Source organism: Rhinoderma darwinii, chromosome 11 (assembly GCF_050947455.1).
Source record: "Rhinoderma darwinii isolate aRhiDar2 chromosome 11, aRhiDar2.hap1, whole genome shotgun sequence".
In the NCBI taxonomy this organism is placed as follows: Eukaryota; Metazoa; Chordata; class Amphibia; order Anura; family Rhinodermatidae; genus Rhinoderma; species Rhinoderma darwinii.
The window spans coordinates 76,617,768-76,641,412 of NC_134697.1; the positions used below are offsets into that span (position 1 = coordinate 76,617,768).

The 23,645-nt window shown below is 42.3% G+C and overlaps 1 protein-coding gene across 1 annotated transcript in view; it reads left to right on the forward strand.

Moving 5' to 3' along the window:
- Positions 1-6,194: 6,194 nt before the first annotated feature.
- PLAC9 (placenta associated 9) overlaps positions 6,195-23,645 on the forward strand; it is a 50,930-nt gene continuing 33,479 nt past the window's right edge. The window contains exon 1 of the mRNA XM_075842818.1: positions 6,195-6,259. Within this exon, the coding sequence (XP_075698933.1) occupies positions 6,211-6,259 (49 nt within the window). The 5' untranslated portion in view covers positions 6,195-6,210. The remainder of the gene's footprint in view (positions 6,260-23,645) is intronic.

Below are 23,645 nucleotides of genomic sequence, written 5' to 3' on the forward strand. Positions count from 1 at the left end.
GTAACTTTTTATTGATGTGGTGCGGGGGGCCGTGGGCCCCCCTGGCTTCGGGGCCCGGTCGCAATTGCGACCGCTGCGACCCCTATAGCTACGCCAGTGCCTGCAAGGTCCCGCCCAGAGGCCGCAGTAACAAGCTTCTGAGCCTGCACCATCAGCCGCCGGTGTCAGCTATATGTTACAGCTGACACCATGCTGTAATGGCAGGGAACAGTGCTAGCTCCGATCCCTGCTAGTAACCCCTTAGAGGGCGCGATCAAAAGTGATTGCGACATCTTAGTGGTTTGCAGTGACCGGCATCGACACGATGTGATCGTGACGATCATTGCTATGGCAACCAGATGTTTAATAAAGACCTTCTGGTTGCCAAGTACGATAGCCTATTAGGCCCCGCTCAGAGAGGGGACCTAATAGGCTTGCTGTCAGTGAATGACTGACAGATTTAATGCAATGTATTAGAGTAAAGATCAGACGTGCAGGGCTTCAAGTCCCCTAGTGAAACAAAAAAAAAGTTAATAAAAAATGTTTAATAAAAGTGTCAAAATAAAAGTTTCAAGTTAATAAAAACTAACACTGCTCTTTCTCCTATAATAAGTATTCTATTATAGGAAAATGTTAAAAAAAGTACACATATTTGGTATCACCGCGTCCGTAACGACACCAACTATAAAACTATAATGTTATTTCTCCTGCACGGTGAACACCGCAAAAAAAAAATACGGTGCCATAATCGCTTTGTTTTTATCACCACCCCTCCCAAAACATGGAATAAAAAGTGATCAAAAAGTCATATGTACCCCAAAATAGTACCAATAAAAACTACAACCCATCCCGCAATAAATAAGCCCTTACACAGCATTTTTGACTGAAAAATAAAAAAATTCTGGCTCTCAGAATATAGCGACACAAAATGTGCAAAGTGTCCAAAAGCGGATAAGATTGGGCACCACTTATCAGTGCGACACCGGCCACATATCTCTGAAATATGATGTATTTACCGCATTATTATACCCCCTTATTATACCCTGATGTACTTCACACACTTTACATATACCCTTATGTACTCTGCACAGATTACATATACCCTGATGTGCTGCGCCCAGCTTACATATACCCTGATATACTCCGCCCAGTTTACATATACCCTGATGTACCCGCACAGCTTACATATACCCTGATGTACTCCGCCCAGCTTATATATACCCTGATGTACTCCGCACAGCTTACATATACCGATGTACTCCGCACAGATACATATACCCTGATGTACTCCGCCCAGCTTACATATACCCTGATGTACTCCTCACAGCTTACATATACCCTGATGTACTCCGCCCAGCTTACATATACCCTGATGTAATCCGCACAGATACATATACCCTGATGTACTCTGCACAGATTACATATACCGATGTACTCCGCCCAGTTTACATATACCCTGATGTACTCCGCACAGATACATATACCCTGATGTACTCCGCCCAGCTTACCTTTACCCTGATGTACTCCGCACAGCTTACATATGCCTTGATGTACTCTGCACAGATTACATATGCCCTGATGTACTCCGCAGAGCTTACATATGCCCCCACATTATAAACTGAAATACCAGCAAAACTCCAAACAGAACAACTGCCAAGCTAAATCTGCGCTCCAAAAGCCAAATGGTGCTCTCTCCCTTCTGAACCCTACAGTGTGCCCAAACAGCAGTTTACGTCCACGTATATGGCATCGCCATACCCGGGTGAACCAGCTTAGCAGTTTATGAGGTGTGTGTCTTTGGCGGCATGAACTGGGCACAACATATTGTGCACTAAAATCAGCAGAAAATTGCAATTGTCACCATTTTTTTTCCACATTAATTACTAATGAAAAAACACCTGTGGGGCCAAAATGCTCACTACACCCCTTAAAATGACTTAAGGGTTGTAGTTTCCAAAATAGGGGTCACTACTTGGGGGTTTGTTTACCTATTTGACTTCAGGGCCCTGCAATTGTGGGCCAATGCTGTGAAAATCACCAAAATAGACCTCAAATATGCATGTTGCTCTTCACTTCTGAGCTCTGTCATGTGTCCAGGCAAATGATAAATGCCTTGAGTGGTGTAGTTTTCAAAATGGGTTACTTCTTAGGGGCTTCCACTGTTCCCTGGAACCTTAGGGATTTGCAAATGCGACATGGCGCCCAAAAACCAATCCAGCAAAATCTGCATTCCAAATAGCGCAGTAGCCATTTTGAGCCCTGTCGTGTGTCCAAATAGCAGTTTATAACCGCATGTTGGGTATTACCGGGTCAGGAGAAATTGCTTTACAAATGTTGGGGTGCTTTTTCTCCTTTATCTCTTGTGAAAATGAAAAAAAATTCAACTTTTTAGTGGAAAACATGTGGATATTTATTTTTACGGCCTAATTCCAATAAATTCTGCAAAAGACCAATGGGGTCTAAATGCTCACTATACCCCTAGATATATTCCTTAAGGGGTGTAGTTTCCCAAATGAGGTCACTTTAGGGGGGTTCCTACTGTTTTGGCCCCGCAGGCACTTTGCAAATGTGACATGGCAACTGAAAACCATTCCAGGTAAATTTGAGCTCCAAATGGTGCTTCTTCCCTTTTGAGCCCTGCCGTTTGTCCAAACAGTAGTTTATGACCACTTATGGGGTATTGCCATAATCCTGAGAAATAGTTTTTCAAATGTTGGGGTGCATTTTCTCCTTTATTCCTTGTAAAAATTGAAAATATTCACGTTTTATAAGGAAAAATTTAGCTTTTCAATTTTATGGCCTAATTCCACTAAATGCAACAAAAAAAACTTTGGGGTCCAAATGCTCACTATTCCCCTCGATAAATTTCTTGAGGGGTGTAGTTTTCTAAATGGGGTCACTTTTGGGGGGTTTCCACGGTTTTGGTCCCTGCGGGGCTTTGCAAATGCAACATGGCACGCGAAAACCATTGAAGCAAAAATTAAGCTCAAACAGCCAAATGGTGCTCCTTCCCTTCTAAGCCCTGCCGTGGTTTCAAACAGCAGTTTATGACCACTTATGGGGTATTGCCGTAATCGGGAGAAGTTGCTTTTCAAATGTTGGGGTGTTTTTTCTCCTTTATGCCTTGTAAACATTTAAAATTTCTACGTTTTATTGAAAAAAATGTAGATTTTCATTTTCATGGCTTCATTCCACTAAAATCAGCAAAAACACTGTGGTGTCAAAATGCCCACTACACCCCTTGAGAAATTCCTTGTGGGTGTAGTTTCCCAAATGGGGTCTTTTCGGCGGTTTTTCCACTGTTTTAGCCCCACAAGACCTCTTCAAACCGGACATGGTGCCTAAAATATAATCGAATAAAAAGAAGGCCCCAAAATCCTCTTGGTGCTCCTTTGCTTCTGAGGCCTGTGCTTCAATCCATAAGCACACTAGGGCCACGTGTGTGATATTTCTAAAAACTGCAGATACTGGGCAAAAAATATTGATATGCATTTTTCAGGTAAAACCGTCTGTGTTACAGAAAAAAAATAAAAAATGGATTTCTACAAAAAAAAAATTATTTGTAAATTTCATCCCTACTTTGCTTTCATTGTTTTAAAACGCCTAAAGGATTAATAAACTTTCTAAGTGCTGTTTTGAATACTTTGAGGGGTTCAGTTTTTAAAATGGGGTGATTAATGGATGTTTGCATTATATGGGCCCACCAAAACCACTTCGCAACTGAACTCGTCCCTAAAAAAATAGCCTTTTGAAATTTTCTTGAAAATGTGAGAAATTTCTGCTAAAGTTCTAAGCCTTGTACCGTCCTAGAAAAATAAAAGGATGTTCAAAAAATGATGCCAATCTAAAGTAGACATATGGGAAATGTTAATTAGCAACTATTTTGTGTGGTATAACTATCTTTCTTACAAGCAGATACATTCAAATTTAGAAAAATGTTAAATTTTGAAATTTTTCGGGAAATTTTGGTGTTTTCCACAATTAAATACTGAATGTATCGACCAAATTTTACCAGTAACATAAAGTCCAATGTGTCACGAGAAAACAATCTCAGAATCGCTTGGGTAGGTGAAAGCATTCCAAAGTTATTACCACATAAAGTGACACGTCAGATTTGAAAAATGGGGCTGCGTCCTGAACGTACCAACTAGTCCACGTCCTTAAGGGGTTAACAATGAAAAAAAACAACAAGAGCTCTACAGAGCTGTGTTCTTTCAGGCCCTGCTCACACAGTTTTTTGCCGCGGTCTTTGCCGCGGTCTTCTTGGGGTATTTCAGTCTCTGGCCGCCCATTAACATCCATGGGAGGCAGAGAAAGCGTTTTTCTCAATGTTTTTTGCCCACGGCCGATAAACGAATTGAAAAATGCGGCAAACAGCGTGCAGGCAGGTTTTTCCGCTAGATAGATGCTTAAACCTGAGCATCTATCTCCCTACATCAAGGCAGTTTGCTCCTACCTAAGGCCCTGTTCACATGGAAGTTTTACTCTATGTGAGCAGGGCCTTAGGAAGGGGCCAAATACCTTGATGTAGGGGGATAGATGCTCAGGTTTAATCATACAAGAAATCAAGTAGTATAACATGTCAAATATACTTAAAACATTTTTGGTACTCTATAAAATAGTTTTCCACTTTCTGATATGTCAGAAGAGAACACTATTGGTGATCAATGACAGTAAAGAAATTCAGGGATTTCTTTAGCACAGAATCTCCAATACAACATTAGATCTAGACATTGTATGAACAAATTGATTTCATGAAGGCCTCACATCTACCAAAAGCTCAGTCGGCTACCAAAGGAGGTTCATTGGTTAAGATTTAAGTTCATGGATCCCACTCTAATTTTCCATCACGCCTTAAAGGGGTTTTCCCATGAGAGATATTTATGATATAGCCACAAGATATGTCATAAATGTCAGATAGATGTGGGTCCCACCTCTGAGACCCGAACCTATCTCCGGAACAGGGTCCCCTAAACCCTGTTCGGCCGTTCTGTGTTGCGGCTGAATGAGGTGAATTCCGACCATGAAAAAGGTTATATGGTCGTTAGTTACGAAAACAACATAGCTCGCTTAGATACGCTTTTCTGGAAGTCCCATAGAACTCAATGGTGGTTACGGAAGCAGTGTAGCTCGCATGCTACGCTGCTTCCGTTACTGCCTTTCACTACTATGGGAGTTACGGAAACAGCTTAGCTCAGCGACCATATAACCAGGAAGTGGCCAGGAGTCAGCGAGATCAGACAAAGCTAGTGGGGGCCCCGTTCTAGAGATAGGTGCGGGTCCCAGAGGTGAGACCCAGGTCTATCTGACATTTATGATAAACTATCCATAAAATATATATAAGGAATTTATATATAGGACCATACACGGCGCTGCTAAGCAGTAACAAAGGAAGATAATTTAAAGATCATTTTTGATCTTTAAATTATCCTCCTTACACCCGGGGGGTCTGAATGATATTTCTGAAACTTCACTAGATTGATCAATTAGCCATTTTACTTACCAGTTCTGGTTTTTATAGACGGGTTCAGTCCTTTTCAACCTTTATGTATTCTATAGTGTTTGTAGCATGTACATATATATATATATATATACATACACTAGATATCTTTTAGTACTTTTGCCACACACTACTATTATTGAACAGTTTTACTAGATGGTTACCTTCCTCTCTCTTTTTTAAGGTTTTTTTATAACATATTCTATGAATTGTTCTAATATATGCACTAACCCATATTTATTTATTCTAATATTTATATCTATTTATATTAATACCCTATATATATATATATATATATATATATACTTTTTTTTTTTTTAGAGTTGTTTGTTCTGCCTATGGACATATTATTATATACTTTTAGCTTTTATACAGGCAGTATACAAATGTCTATTTATTCATGCCATTTTATACCTCTATCTTATAATTATTGTATTATTTAAACATTAACATTAATATGCTGTGATCCATTTATAAGTTTTGCTTCATAATTCATTCTGCCGCTATTAACCCTCGTCAACAATCTTTAGCCATATGAAACAATACATACACAATGAATGTCAACCTACACTCCGTAACTGAAGGGAAACGTGGAATGCCCATACAGTTAAATTTCCGTACATACTTACTAGTCCGGCAGCTTGTCTGTCCCTTTTCGACATTCCTTAACGTTTTGGTTGCCTTGACTCCAGGGACGAGTTACAGTCGTCGTCTGTGTACTCGCGTAGCCGATGGTGGTTATGTTAATCACGTACCTACGGATCCCACTACTCCTAGTTTGTGAGTAATTAGTTATCTTATACACATTTTTCATTATGGTTACATGAATGCTGTGTTACAGGTTAACTTTCACTGCTATCCGGAAGCATTATGCGGCTTTGTTAAACTCTTTCTCTTTTCTTTTAAAATTTGCATACATGTTCTATTGTGTTTTCTCCTTTGATCTAACTGTTCTATGGGTATGTACTTTGTAACATTTGGTCACTGGTTACTTATGTGATCCTTTTACCACTATAATGTTTGAATACTGCTTTGCCTCATTTTAATCTTTCTGTGACATCAGAGCCGTTCTCTAGCTGGTCTGCTTTGGCGGCCTTTTTTAAAATACCTATGTGTATTTAAGGTGCATCACAGTTTGTTCTATATATGGCCTGAGGAAGACGCTAGTTCAGCGTTGAAATGCGTAGCCCTTTATTATTATTAAATGTTATTTTGATTTTTCCTATCTCCTCCTGAGCCTTATGTGTAGCAGTGCCGTGTATGGTCCTATATATATATATTCCTTATACATATCATTTATGGATAATATTCTTGACATTTGGCGGCGATATCATTTACCACCGGTTGGACCGTGGCAGCAGCACGCTCACTGGATCCACAATTTCATACTCACATCAGAGTTGTGTCTGAATAAGCACAACCACCATAGGTGAGCAGAACCCTGTCTCGACCTTTCTGTTTATTCTCCCTGAATTTACCTGCCCTATGTGGCGCCGTGCTTTTTTTCTTTTTCACAGCATTTCGATTTATGACATACAGTATCCTGTGGATATGTCATAAATGTCTCTCATGGGAAAACCCCTTTAACCCCTTCCCGACATCCGCCGTATATATATACGGCGCTGCCGGGAAGGTGTTCCTGCAAAGCGCAGTACAGTTACGGCGCAGTGATGGTGCGGGCTCAGAAGCAGAGCTGGCACCATCACCGTGGGGTGACAGCTGTATTATACAGCTGGCACCCTCCTGTAACTGCCAGGAACGGAGCTATTCTCCGATCCGGCAGATTAACCCCTCAGATGCTGCGTTCAATAGAGCCAGAAAATGGCGTCCGAGTCTACCTTGTACGGGAGCCGATGAGGAACAATACATAAAAAAAACGATATTAATTTGGTATCGCCGTAATCGTATTGACCCGCAGAATAAAGCGAACATGTAATTTAGGGCGCACTGTGGATGCCGAAAAAAAAAACAATAAAAAACTATTCCAGAATTGCTTGTTTTTGGTAATTTCCTTTACCAAAAAATGAAATAAAAAGTGATCAAAAAGTCGTATGTGTTCTAAAATGGTACCAATAAAATCTATAGCCCGTCTCGCAAAAAACAAGCCCGCACACCACTCAATCAACTGAAAAATAAAAAAGTTATGGCACTAGTAATGCGGTGATGAAAAAACATCTCAATGCGCAGGCCGGAGGGGAACATTCCTTCAGTTTCATGGCCCTAGTATTTAGGAACTAGGAAAGGGAAGGGACATAGCACATCCGCTGGAAGCGAGGGTGCCCGAATTATACCAGCGCAACACTTTACCAGTAATATTTCCCAAAAGGTGCAGAGCGTTACAGAAGGGGGATAAGAAAGAAAACAGTTTATCAGTGCGACACCGGCCTGCGCATAACGGATCGCTTCACAGCGTAACACACATCTATGGATACTTGTATTATTTACCCCATTATTATACCCTCTTATTATGCCCTGATGTTCTCCGCAGAGATTACATATGCCACCACATTATAAACGGAAATACCAGCAAAACCCCAAACAGATCTATTACCAAGCAAAATCCATGCTCAAAATGGCAGTCTTTCCCTTCTTAGCCCTACAGGGTGCCCAAACAGCAATTTATGTCCACAAGTAAGGCATTACCATACCCGGGAGAACCCGCTTAACAATTTATGGGGTAAGATTCTCTAGGGGCACAACATATTGTGCGGTGAATGGGCAGATCATTGGAGAAATTGCAATTTTCACTTTGCACCATCCACTGCGTATTCATTTCTGAAAAACACCTGTGGAGTCTAAATTCTCACTACACCCCTTGATAAATGCCTTTAGGGGTGTCGTTTCTAAAACGGGGGTCACTTTTGTTTGGTACATCAGTGGTTTTGCAAATGCAACATGGCGTCCGCAAACCATTCCAGCAAAATCTACAATAAAGATAAATACCGCTCCTTTTCTTCTGAATGCTCCCATATATGTAAACAGCTGATTATAACCACATATGGGGTGTTACCGTACTCGGGAGAAATTACTTTTCAAATGTTGGGGTGCTTTTTCTTCTCTATTCATTGTAAAAATGAAAAATCTTGATCTAAAACTACATCTTGTTGTAAAAAAAAAATATTTTTCATTTTCATAGCTTAATTCTAATTAATTCAGCAAAAAACCTTTGGGATCAAAATTTTCACTATTCCCCTAGATGATTCCTCAGGGGGTGCGGTTTCCCAAATGGAGTCACTTTTGGGGTGTTTCCACTGTACTAGTACTACAGGGGCTCAGCAAATGTGACATGGCGCCCAGAAACCATTCCAAAATCCAAATGGTGCTAGTATTCTGAGCCCTATCGTGTGTCCAAACAGATGTTTATGACCACATGTGGGGTATTGTTTTACTCGGGAGAAGTTGCATTACAAATGTTGCAGTGCTTTTTCTCCTTCAGTCCTTGTGGAAATGAAAAAAAAATACCTAAACCTACATTTTCTTTGAAAAAATTTAGATTTTCATTTTTACGGCCTACTTCCAATAAGTTCTGTAAAACACCTGTGGTGTCAAACTGCTCACTGTACCCCTAGATAATTTCCTCATGGGGTGTAGTTTCCAAAATGGGGTCACTTGTTGGGGGTTTCCACTGTTTTGTCCCTCAGGGGCTTTGCAAATGTGACATGGCCTCTGCAAATAATTCCTGCTAAATTTGAGCTCCAAGAGCCAAATGGCGCTCTTTCCCTTCTAAGCTCTGCCGCGTGTCCAAACAGCCGTTTATTACCACATGTGGGGTATTGTTTTACTCGGGAGAAATTGCTCTACAAATGTTGTGGTGCTTTTTCTACTTTAGTTCTTTTGGAAATGAAAAAAAATTAGCCAAACCTACATTTTATTTGAAAAAATGTAGATTTTCATTTTCATGGCCTAGTTCCAAAAATTTTTGCAAAAAAACTGGCAGGTCAAAATGCTTGCTACACCCCTAAATAAATTCCTCGAGGGGTGTAGTTTCCCAAATGGCGTCACTTTTGGGGGGTTTCCACTGTTTTAGTTCCACAAGACCTGTTCAAAGCTGACATGGTGCCTAAAATATATATTAATAAAAAGGAGGCCCAAAATCCACTAGGTGCTCCTTTGCTTCTGAGGCCGGTGCTTCAGTCCAGTAGCACACTAGGGCTACATGTGGGATATTTCCTAAAACTGCAGAACCTGGGCAATAAATATTGAGTTGCATTTCTTGGGTAAAAACTTCTGTGGTACAAAAAAAATGGATTAAAAATGAATTTCTGGAAAAAAATAATGAACTTTGTAAATTTCACCTCTACTTTGCCTTAATTCCTGTGCAATGTCTAAAGGGTTAAGAAACTTTCTAAATGCTGTTTTGAATACTTTGAGGGGTGCAGTTTTTAAAATGGGGTGACTTATTGGGGGTTTCTAATATCTAAGGACCTCAAAGCCACTTCACAACTGAACTGGCCCCTGTAAAAATAGCATTTTTAAATTTTCTTGAAAATGTGGGAAATTTCTGCTAAAGTTCTAAGCCGTGTAACGTCCTAGAAAAATAAAATGATGTTCAAAAAACGATGCCAATCTAAAGTAGACATATGGGGGATGTTAGTTAGCAACATTTTTGTGTGTTATAACTGCCTGTCTTACAAGCAGATACATTTAAATTGAGAAAAATGCTAATTTTTGCAATTTTTTGCTACATTTTGGTATTTTTCACAATTAAATACTGAATATAATCGGGCAAATTTTGCCAGTAACATAAAGTCCAATGTGTTACGAGAAAACAATCTCAGAATCGCTTGGATAGGTAAAAGCATTCCGGAGTTATTACCACATAAACTGAAACATGTCAGATTTGAAAAATGAGGCTCTGTCAGGAAGGTCAAAAGTGGCCAAAGAGGGAAGGGGTTCTAGACCGCTGGCTGTGTATTTCCGGCCAGCGGTCAGGGTCCTTAAAACCCGTGCCATAGACGATTTATGGCGCGGGTTTTAGCTTGCTGCCCGAGCGATCGGGCAGCTGAATGTCGGGTCTCCAGCAGTCAGTGACTGCTGGGGACCCTGAGGAGAAGACAGAAGCAGCTTTCGCTGATTCTTTCTTCTCTGATCTCTTCTACACAGCGCTTAATGAGCGCTGTGTATATCACTAGAGGCAGCCCCGATTACAGTGGAAAAACATGGCGTAAAAGGAGGAAAAAAAATGTCCCCCAAAGGTCATTTCTGACCTTTGAGGGACGACCATAATAATAAAAAAATAAAAGTAAAGCAAAGTGCAAATTTTTTTTTTTACAATAATACACAAAATACACACCCCAAAAAAAACTTTCCCCTCGCCAATCATTGTCGTAACGCTAGCCCTAAGCCAATTACCCTAAAATGGACATGTAATATATCAAAATTTACGGTAGACAATGAGGATAACCAATAAAAGGTCTATTTTAGGGTAAAACTATGTTATTACTAGAAAAAAATAGCTAAAACGTAAAAAAGCTTATTTTTTTACTATTATTTTCAAACTATAAGCCTAAAAATTCTAAAATAGCAAAAAGGATGTGTATATAAAAAAGAAAAAAAAGAAACCTGCATTGTCTATGGAAAAAACACAAAAATCACGTCGCTAGCCCAACAAATAAAAAAGTTATAGCTGTTTAACTAACAAGTGCTAAAAAGCGCTTAAACTGTGTCTGGTCCTGAAGGATCAAAATAGCCCGGTCCTGAACTGGTTAATATCACAAAGTAATCTACTGCCTTAATTGTAATTTATTCCTTATGAAAGCAGCGATGGCTTCATCATTGTGTCTGCAGCCTAATGTTTATACTGTAAAAAAAAACCTTTACAATCTTGAAATGCTTTCAGGTTACCATATGGTTTCTTGAACAAACTGCAGCGTGTGCACAGCCTCTACAAATGAATGCCCTATATCTTGTACTCTCAATTCACATCTATACACTTATACTCTCGTCTTCTATATTGGTCTCCAAGGCATGATGCGCTTTACCACTATAGATTATACCTCCTATTTGTCTGAACCTACCTAAATCCTCAGCTCATCCACCATTCTCCTACTACCAATTTCAGTTCAACGTCTCATCCTGAGTTCCTGCTATGCCCAACTGTTTAACTTTCTGGATTAACAGACATTTGACCACTCACCTGCTATCACCACTACTATAGCTCTAGTCAACTATCTTAACCCTCATCCACTTTTTTAAATCGTTGTTCATGTTATACAAAAAAAAATTCTGAAAGCATTTCTGGAAAATAAATTGTAATAACCCTTTTTAACACTTGCACCAACCTCACTTCTAGCTCTATCTTTATGGCAACATCTGAAACCAATGTGTTCATTTTAAATAAAAAAACACTGCACGGGGCGTGGCCAGGCACGGATGTGAGCGGTCGCATTAAACCTTCGCTCCGTGTGCTGAACCCTGAATTTCATCCTGTGGAGAAAGTATTTCATCCAAAATTCCTTACCTGTTGAGAAAGAAGGGTAAGAAACCCACTTGGCACGCTATGGGACCCTCCAAGACTTCGGGAGCAGTGGAAAAGTTGAGAGAGTTCGCCAGGTACTCGGGACAAGATGGCGCCCGGGGGGAGACATCCTCATCGGCACATGTTCAGGAGTGGCAGCCTGCTACACTTACCACTGCAGGGGAGGCTGCGGCCCCCGAGTTAACGCTGAAGCAGGTGTCGGAGACACTCCTGGCGGCGATCCTGGAGACGCGTACCTCGGTTACAACAAAAGTGGAGGAGGTGAAGGTGGATGTCGGTCTGAAGCGGCAGGACCTCCATAATCTGAGGGACCGGGTAACTCAGGTTGAGACGAGGGTCTCGGACCTGGAGGATGTAACGGCAACTGTGCCACGCACGCTGAGAGACCTGACGGGGAAGGTGGAGCTGTGGCGACAAAAAGCAGACGATCTGGAGATTCAGCTGAGGAGGAATAATTTGAGGATCATAGGCCTCCCTGAAAGGTCGGAAGGAGACAGGCCAGATGAATTTGTGGAGAAATGGCTGAAAGACCTATACCCGGATACGGTATTCTCTATGGCTTTTGCGGTAGAAAGGGCACACAGAGTGCCGGCGAAACCACCACCGCCAGGGGTGAACCCCAGGCCATTGTTGACGAGATTGCTAAATTGCAAGGATCGAGATATGGTGCTGCAAGCTGCGAGGCGCAAAGGAGAGATCAGAGTTGAGAATACTACGGTGTCCATCTTCCCGGATTTTTCCCCGGAGTTACAACGACAGAGGGCCTCGTATGTGCATGTCAAGAGACGACTTCGGGAGCGTCAGATCCCATATTCTATGGCGTATCCCGCGCGACAGAGTTGTGGATGGAGAGACATCCGTATTTTTCACTACCCCGGAGGCGGCAGACGAGTGGCTCACCAGACATGGACGGTCCCCTCGACGCTGACTTGGAGACCATGCTTTGTACGCAGGGGACAGTGAGTTTACATGAATGTATTGTGCATTTTATGAAGGGTCCCTCTGCAGTTGATATCTGTTCATACACAAATATGGGTTATATTCTTGGAAGTATTCATGCTGTATTGAATATATGTGTGTACTAAACTTTGAAGAAGATAAGGGGAGGCGGGCAGACATATTGATGTGCCAACTGTCATTGTATCAATAAGTGAATTAATTACCCTCACATCTATGCAAGCTATGGGTAAGGGAACATGGAACAATATATGGCTGAAATACAGCTTAACAAGGGGTGAAGCCATTGTAAGGTATCACTGTTTATCTTGATTCCACTGTGTCACCAACCTCAACAGTGGAAACTTCCCCTTTTTTGCATTCATATGCCTTGTAGGCTTATGCAGCTCCTGATGAGCTTCGCTGTTCAATTTTATTGGTTTATGGTTATATACTGTTTTTTGAGCCTGCTACATGATGACATAGGAACTGGGCCCCAATATTACTGCTCGATGATCGCGATAGGAGGGGGTTGTGAGTCCTGGGGCTTCCCCATAGAGATATCGTATAGAAGGGAATATGGCGACACTTAAATTTATGTCCTGGAATGTGAGGGGGATGGGAACGTCGGGTAAGAGAAACATGCCTCATATTATTTGCCTCCAGGAAACGCATCTTACAGCAGATAAGGTGCACATGCTGAGTAAATCATGGATTCAATGGGGGCGGCATGCCACTAGATCCTCAGCATCACGGGGAGTGTCACTGTTAGTACATAGGAATCTACGCTGGGAGGCCTTACATACAAGAATAGATGCTGATGGTAGATATGTGCTAGTTCATGCTAATGTAAACTCTATCCCTTATGTTATAGTTGGTATGTACAACCCGCCACAGGGCTCAATAAACATAATCAGTGAGGCCATCTCCTTTGCATCCACTTATCAGGACACGCGGGTTATATTAATGGGGGACCTGAACCTCACCATAGACCCTCTGATGGATCGTTTTACCGCCAGGACTGCCCCCCGGGACACCGTGAGTCCCACACTGCTAGCTTCTCTGATAGAGGAGGTAGGATGGCTGGATCTATGGAGGGTGAGCCACCCGGGAATAAGGGAGTACACGTGCCATACCCCTCAGTTTAACGCATTGTCACGCATTGACTACGTGTTTGGGTCTCCCGCCATTTTCTCGAGCATGGATTCTATAGAGCATCTGCCCAGGGGGGTGTCAGACCACAGTCCGATTCTTTTACAACTAACTCAGCGGGCAGAGGGAATGACGGGAGCTCTTAAAATACACCCATTTTGGTTGCAATTATTTACGGAGAATGACAGAATACCTGACCAACTAGATGTCTTTTTAGAGGCTCATTCACAGGAACAAAATAGTGCATTGGTGTGGGATACATTAAAGGCATATCTGAGAGGGTGCTTGAGATCCTCTATATCCTATGTTAAACGTTCCTCAGCCAGACAAGAAGTGAATTTAGCACAACAGTGCAGGGAATTAGAGGATAATTTTGTAGGGGACCCAACCCAGGTTAATAGAGAAGCTTGGCTGGCAGCGGGTAGACAATATTTGCTTCTTGTCAAGGAGAAGGCAGTGAGAAGGATATTTTTCTCCAAACAATCTTTTTTTAAGCACGGTAATCAGTCAAGTAAGCTGTTGGCACAAATAGCGAAACAGAATACCATGTCTCCCCCAGTGCTACGTATTTCCCAACCAAATCAGGGTACGGCTACTATGCCGTTAGACATACTGAACAGATTCGCAGATTTTTATGGAGAGCTCTACACTTCGCAGGCACAGTATCATATGGAGGAATTGAACACCTATTTAGAGGGGGCAAAATTTCCAGTGCTGTCAGAGGAGAATAGAGTAAGGTTAGAGGCCCCTTTCTCGATACAGGAGATTGAAGAATGCTTATCTTCCATGACAAAAGGGAAGGCGTCGGGTCCGGATGGAATCCCCCTAGAGGTGTATATTAAATATGCGGATGTTCTAACACCCCAGTTGTTAAATGTATTTGAGGACGCCTTTCAGAGGGGTGAGCTACCTGACTCGCTGAAAGATGCCACTATAGTAGTTATTTTGAAACCAGGGAAATATTCCGAGGAATGTGGATCGTACCGCCCGATATCCCTACTCAATGTGGATTATAAAATTCTAACCAAACTCTTAGCTAATAGACTCAGCGGCGCTATTACAGACATTATTCACCCGGATCAATCCGGTTTTATCCCAGACAAATTGACATCGGATAATATCCGCAGAGCTCAGGTGGTGACTCAAATAGGGCGGTGGGAGCAGCAGGATTGGGCGTTGGCCTCGTTGGACTAAGGCCTTTGATTCAGTGGAGTGGCCTTTTCTGTTTGAGGTCCTCCGCAGATTTGGATTTGGCGAGAGCTTCCTTAAATGGATTAAAATCCTGTATAAAGATCCCAGAGCATCGGTGGTGGTTAATGGGATTTTGTCCCCCTCCTTTCGTCTCCATAGAGGCACGAGGCAGGGATGCCCCCTGTCCCCCTTTCTGTTCGCAGTGGCTATTGAGCCCCTGGCTATCCGCATCCGTCAAGACGCGGCTTTTCAGGGTATACGCATAGGACCACGGGAGGATCGGATCGGTCTCTATGCTGATGACATGATTTTGTACATGGCTAACCCAAACGCCTCCTTACCTAGAGAAATGATGATACTGGAAGAGTTTGGGCGGTTCTCGGGCCTATATATTAATTGGAGTAAGTCATTTCTTATGCCCCTTAGACCTGATAACTGTGGGTGGGAAGCGGATTTTCAAGGCCTGCAGGTGGTCTCCTGTTTTAAATATTTAGGGGTCCTTATAGTCAGGGATAGTGTCACTTCATATGACCTTAATATATACCCCATATTGACCCCCTATATCTGAGAGATAAATTTGCTATATGGAAGGCGCTCCCTATATCGACTGCAGGTAGAATAAACTTAATTAAAATGATAGTGCTGCCCAAAATGCTATATCTACTAGAACACGCGAATTCCCTGGTTCCTAAACGTTTTTTTAACCTGGTGGGCTCTTTATTTTCTTCCTTTGTATGGGGGGCGAGTCGTCCCAAGCTTAAACTTGGCACGCTCCAACGCCCCAAGGAACAGGCTGGGGCCGCCCTGCCGGACATGTTTCTGTACTACTTGGCAGGCCAGCTAAGATATATTAAGGCATGGGTGGCCGAGGACCCAATGCCTAATGCGGAACTCCACTTATCCCATTTCCTTCGGATACCTTCTTTGTGGCCCATACTTGAGCCGCATGGATATAGCCCTAGGCACTCCTTGCCAATTCTCAAACTAGCCAGGCAGGTCTGGTCCCACGCTAAGAAAGTTCTGAACTGGGAGTACATAGTTGCGGAAATGCCTCTTTGGTCTCATCAGGGTTTGTCTCATTTTGGGGGATGCAGGATTCAGATTTTTGGAGTGAATTAGGCATAACAAAGGTGCAAAACCTGATAGATGATGAGGGACATATGTTATCCGCCAGAGAGATACAGGATATATTCCGGGTACCTGAGAGAGAGGCATTCCGATGTGTTCAGATTAGGCATGCTCTGCAATCACAGTTCAGGGAAGATCAGAGATCTATTTCTTCACTTCCACTTATTGGTATTCTGAGAACACAAGGACCAAGGGGAATGGCATCGGCCCTTTATACTTACCTTCTGTCTCAGAGGGTCGCGCACGCTGAGATTTCGGTTGAGGTCGGATGGAGGGGTCTTATTCCCACATTATCCAGTGAGGATTGGGGGGAGGCCATGAGGTCGCATCTCTTGGTCTCGCCTGCTGCGAATAACAAATTGACGCAATTGTACATCATACACAGATGCTATATTACCCCTATTAGGCTATATCGAATGGCAAGGGCGTCCAGCACAAGATGCCTTAGATGTTCCCAAGACCAGGCCGGCTTTGATCATATGATGTGGTTATGCCCAGTCATAGCCAACTTTTGGAAAGAGATGACGCAAATACTGTCCTCAATTATGACCAGTCTCATTCCGTGTGAACCAGGGCTCTGCTTATTGGGGCTGTTGGGAGATGGGACTTGGACACACTATGAAGGTATCTTCCTGCGAGAAGTCCTGTTCTTAGCTAGAAAAGCGATAGCTATCGGGTGGATGGGGGACACTTTTCCGGATGTACCACAATGGAAAAACCTGGTAAATGCTATTCTCCCATATGAAAATATAGTGTATAAACATAGAGGATGCCAATATAAATTCTTGAAAATTTGGGAAGGGTGGTGCTCCTCACTTCTCACCTCTTTCAGCGTGGGCGACCTTAGAGAATCCTTACCATTTAATGAAGGGGGGAGCTGAGATTTATTTGGCTAGATATTTGCTATCCTATTTGTGATACTGGAGCAAGGCTTCGGTAGATGATTGTACTCTGTACTACTGCATGTTCACAATAAAAGGGACACTGACCTGCAGTGTGCAGTGAACATTCGAAGTCTCCTGTGACTCACCCTCATGTATAAATGTATACATGTATACTGTGATATTATTGTTTCCAATGTGCATTCATTGTATGCAGGAATGTTAATGTATTTTGTTTTAATACTAATTTCTGTATGTTCTCTTACAATAAACCGAATTTAAAAAAAAACAAAACACTGCAGACAAATTTTTCTAATCTGCCTTATCAGCCCAACCTATGTGTAGGCCCATAATCAATGCAGAGCTTTTTCTGGCACCGTTCCTGATGTATTTCAGATCTGACCTCTGGATTTTCTTATACATCATGCAGATGTAATGTGGGAATAAATGAAGTAATTATCCAGCATGGCAGAGAGTGGGAGGAAATCAGAGCTGAATCTTGTAGTGTAGACAAATGAGAAACAGTCCTTATGAGCACTAAAAGACAGTATTCTCATATCATAACAAACATTAGGTCCAGGACTACATTCACAGGGCTGGGAGGAATTCCGCTATCCCAATGAAGGCATGGAACATAGCCAGCTGTCTGCTCTGGGAAAGGGAGGTCCTCCTTATTGGGAAAGTGTAGACTGAGGGAAGAGAGACGGCTATTGTATGAACACGTTATAGGAAAGAATTAGTTCAAAGTTGTTCTACCTTATGAAATTGGCCACTCAACCCTTATATTACCAGAGATTTCCGGATAGATCTGTCAATATAATGAATTCCTTGAAGCTTGAACAGAAGCCCAGTACAAGATATATATGAGCACATGAGAAGTTTTCCTTTTACTTTAGTTTTACAGAATTTAAGGAGGCAGCAATTATAACTGTAGGCTTTTAGGTACATTTTATTAATATGTCTTCAACTATGCATATATCATTGACAGCTTGGCACCTAACTTGCTCCTTCTTAATTGGAGAAACAGGGGTTTTAACCCCGCACTGTACATTTATGGAACATCCACCATGTAGCGTCCATGGCCACTTACCGTCGGGTTTACTCACCCCCCGGCGGCCGCAGCCATGGATCTGTGAGTGCTGACTTGCATCTCCTTCCCAGGAGACGCCAGCGCTCACTTCCGCTCTGGTCCGCTGTGTCCCGTAGGGTGCACGCGCACGCTCATGGGAAATCATTATCATCAACTAGCCCATGATTCCCTGGACTATAAGAAGGCTCCTGCCCCTTTGCTCTTTGCCTGAGCGTGGTTAGTATTCCCATGTCAGTCTTGCAAATGGTCCTGTACCTGTTGTTTCCCGTGCCCTGTTACCTGTATCCCGTATTCCATGCTGTGTTCTTGTTCCTGAGCCTATTAGTGTTTGAGTCGTGTCCTATTGCACCTGCTGTCATCTGCCACGTCCAGTGTCACCTGCCACGTCCAGTGTTATCTGCCACGTCTGGCGCAACATGCTGCACCTGCTGTCATCCGACACGTCTGGTGTACCTGCTGCACCCACCTCCACCCGTGCTAAACCCTCGGCCACTGTCTGAACTATTCAGGTACCCTAGAGCGGGACTTTGTTTAGATTGGTTGCTCTGTTGCTTGGCCAGTTGCCTCTCCGCTACGGGGGTGCGGCCTAGTGGGTCCACATACCCACGGACCGTGACACACCATACATTTATACGGAGTGCTCTTAAGGAGTTAAACATCCTCAGGAAGATTCATATTCATTTATTCCATTCAGCCTTCAGGAACACCTCTATATAAGCAAATAACTTGGATGTCTAAGAATATTTGCACTCTACCTATATCACATTTGATTACTTCTTTACTCTTCTAACTTTATGTACAACTTCATAGTACAATCTGAATGGGACGGAGTTGCAGTACCCAGAAAAGTCACCCATAAAGATGAGCCATACAGATAAAAAATGGTGGGGCCGATAGTAGGAGTCTAAGGATAGGCTGTTAATGATTACAGTGCTAGTATTAGCAGAAGGAGAGGATCTCATAGTAGGTAGTATTCTCATTAAACATATATAGTCGAAAGTGTTATGAGACCACATCGGTACAATGTTTAGGTTTAGAAGACATGCTGCTGTCTGCCGCATATGCGCTAATATAATTTTTGGGTTCCCGGTCATATACTTGTGTCCCCCCATATACAATAACTGAGAACGTGTCTTCAGAATGTTGTCAACTATTTAATTTCCCTAATAAATGTACAAAACATAAAAAACACACATATATAAAAGAGATGAGTACCACAATTGTAATAGATCGATACCAGGCAGTATAAGGTTGAGGGTATGTTCACACGAGGTCATTACGTCCGTAATTGACGGACGTATTTCGGCCGCAAGTACCGGACCGAACACAGTGCAGAGAGCCGGGCTCCTAGCATCATACTTATGTACAACGCTAGGAGTCCCTGCCTCGCTGCCGGACAACTGTCCCGTACTGAAAACAGTTGTCCGGCAGCGAGGCAGGGACTCCGAGCGTCGTACATAAGTATGATGCTAGGAGCTCAGCTCCCTGCACTGTGTTCGGTCCGGTACTTGCGGCCGAAATACGTCCGTCAATTACGGACGTAATGACCTCGTGTGAACATACCCTTAGACTAACATAGGTACAAAGCAAACCATACCATGACAAATAAACCAATAAATCAGTGTTCAAGAGTGAGAAGAAATCCAGGTATCATGCACATTATCCGTATAATACATATGTAATACGACCACAGTATGACCACGCTGTTCTACAGATGGCTGCTGCCCAATAGAGTAACAAAAAGTACAAGTAACACAAGGTGTATCATAGCATCTTACCCATGAGTATGGAAAAACTTGCCCGACACATGTTTCAGCCGGAAGCCTTTGCCCAGACGAAGGCTTCCGGCCAAAAAGAGCATCAGGGTGTGAGTTTTTGGGTGAGTCACAAACACGTTTTTTTGGTGCATTTCATTGATAAATGTGTCTATAATAATTTGCAGCCAAAAAGAAGGGGAAATTTAGGCCAGAATTCTGGTGTAACACCAATAATAAATCCTCCGCATTGCTTTAGTGTTGGTATCAATGGTGATTCTAAAATGTGTATTTAGTAGGAGTACCTATGTTGTACGAACACATTAGTGGTGTGTGCAGCACTCAGCCAGAATGGGTTCAGTAATGTATTTTAAAAAAGAACATTTTCAGCACAGCACACGGAAAGCATAGCAGATAAAGTGTGTGTCTACATTTTACATATCTGTGTATAACTAATGCACCTATCCATGTCAGCTTTACAGCCCAAACTCATTAGATGGTGGATTACGACATTAATCTTATGCATATGAGGGGCATGCCATTTTCAAGATCTCTGCCCGCTGCCAGTGAATGGAAATAATTAATTATGCAGCTCCAGTGGCTGGAAACCTGTCCTCACAACTAGTTAAGTGCATCAGAGCTTTTACTTGTAATAAAAGCTGCACCTGCTGGACATGATCAGAAATCGTTTTCAGCTATGGCGTGAGAACTGGGAGATATTTTATTAATCATAGTTGGCAGTGAAACATTTGACATTGCATAATGATAAATACATTTTTCTATCATTTTACACATAATTATAACTCCAACTTCCACATCATTTATAAACCAGCAATAAACAAAAGGCCCTCCCTTGGTTCCCCACTTATAGAACAGTCTTACTCAATCATCTAGCAGTTCTTCATATACTAGTATATCAACTTTGCATTAGTTGATTCTTTAATGAACAATTGTATAATTGTGCACAGTGGCGTAGCTATAGGGTTCGCAGCGGTCGTACTTGCGACCGGGCCCCTAAGCCTGGGGGGCCCCCGTTGGCCACACAGCGCGCTAATACAAATTCATTATGTGCAGTGATGCCGGCACTTCCTGGTCACGGTTAGGGCTCCTTTAGACATCAGTCACATGGTACGCTCAGTATACCATGTGACAGTGACGTCACATGAGGGGCATTCCAGGGGCATTACAAACAGTGAGTCGCGACCCCCTGGGGTCCTCAGGACGCAGGTACAACAGTTGAATTTAATGCTGGAGCAAGGAGCTGACGGCTCCTTCCTCCAGCATTCACTGAGTCATTAGCCATTAGCGGCTCGGTGTAGACTGGTGGGGTTTACTGGTGTCATTGCGCCTGTCTGCGCTGAGTCACTCATAACACAGGGCTCCTCCACCCGGGGAACAGGGATAGGTAAGTAACTATTTTTCTATATTATGCACATATGGGGGAATTATACCGTATAAGGGGGGACTGATATGATGGCAGCTATGAGAGGCATTATACTTTAAGGGGCTGCTATGAGGGCATTATACTTTATTGGGGGCATTATACTGTGTTGGGCAGTTATGAGGGACATTATACTGTATAGGGTCTGCTATGGGCGCATTATACTATATGGTGGACTGATATGGTGGCAGCTATGGGGGCATTACACTGTGGGGAGACAACTATGGGGGCATTCTACTGTGTGGGGGCAGCTAAGGTGGGCATTATACTGTGTGGGGGACAGCTATGAGGGGCATTATACAGTATGGGGCTGCTATGGGGGCATTATACTTTTTGGGGCATTATACTGTATGGGATAGCTATGGGAGCATCATACTGTATGGGGACATTATACTGTGTGCGGAAAGCTATAAGGGGCAACTATGGGGGCATTCTACTGTGTGGGGGCAACTATGGGAGGCATTATACTGTATGGGATCATTATACTGTATGGGGCAGCTACGGGGAGCATTATACTGTGTGGTGCGGCTATGGGGGGCATTATTCTGGTGGGGGCTGTTGGGCAAGGCAGCTGGGCATAGGCGCGGCAGGGGTCTTGTGGCGTTGGGGAGGGGGACCCAAGCTGAATTGTTGCACCAGGGCCCATGAGCCTTTAGCTATGCCCCCGACTGTGCATGTAAGATTTAAACTAGCAATATTATGTAAACATACTGCAAACTTGTTTTTATGCCCATTGTGACTGTAATTTTACTCAATAATATCAATAAAAATTATTGTAACAGAAATAGAACATTTAAAAGTATGATCCATTTATGGTGTGTTTCTATGGATATTATGGTACTACATTAGATAAAAACCACTGTTCAAATCACAGCACACTTTATTGTTGTTGACTAATCTCCTATTACAATCTCTTATTACACTGTAAACTTTCCAAATATACTAAATATATTAACCTCACCACTAGACTTTGCAAAGGCGTTTGACACTGTCCCTCATAGATGCCGATGGTTTAGGTCTAATGGTTTAGAAAGTATAGTTTGTAATTGGATTGATGACTTACTCAAGGACTGTATCCAGAGAGTTGTGGTCAATGATTCCTACTCTGAATGGTCCCCGGTTATAAGTGGTGACCCCAGGGTTCAGTACTGGGACCTCTGTTATTCAACTTATTTATTAATGATATAGAGGATGGGATTAATAACAATTCAAGATGTTTATAAATTACAAGCGGACTTGGATGTACTGAATGTATGGGCATCCACTGTAATGTTATGCACCTGGGTACTAATAATCTGCATGCATCATATGTCCTAGGGGGTTAAACTGTGAGAGCCCTTACCTTAAATTTCTTATTTTTTGCCTTATTCTGAATCATAGGGAAACAAAGTTATAAAATTTACCCTTACCCCTTCCCTTTATCCCTTCCCCTGGTAGAACTTGATGGATGTGTGTCCTTTATTTAACCATACCAACTATGATGGCTGTCGGAAGAAGTGAAGGGCCGAAATAGGTGTATGGGTCGGACCTCCTCACAGACTTGGTCTGTATGCCTCTTTCTACTTGTGTTCTGGTGTTTCCATTGTTATATTTATGTGGGTTTTTTACCTACTTTATATTGTAATATGGTCAACCACTGCACTATTTCACTATTTGCAGTACTACCATATTGGGGATACTGTTAAGGTTTAAAACTAAATCAGTGGGGGGTTCCATCTATCTTGGGTAAGGTCTGTACATGAGTTTTTACTTTTGTGTGGTACTTTTTATGGACGTATTTCTGAGTAATAAACATTTGTTTTATATTCATTGGCTGTCGATCTGTGTATACTTTTATAGGTGTTTTCATACTGTGAAACCAATTTTGTAATATTTTATTTTTAAATTGGGATCACTTTTGTTTTCCTTGGACTAATAAAACAAAACCAAAACAGTTTTGCAATGACTTAGCTAAGCTCTCTGAGAACACAAGGGTGAAAGCCATCTTAGCCATATGTTTGATTGTTTTTAGCATTGTGACATAATATTTTGTATCTTTGCATTCACTGATGAAAAAGAAAATGTTCAATACATATAACCATTTCTACTTTTTTAGGGATAGAGATATAGTTATTT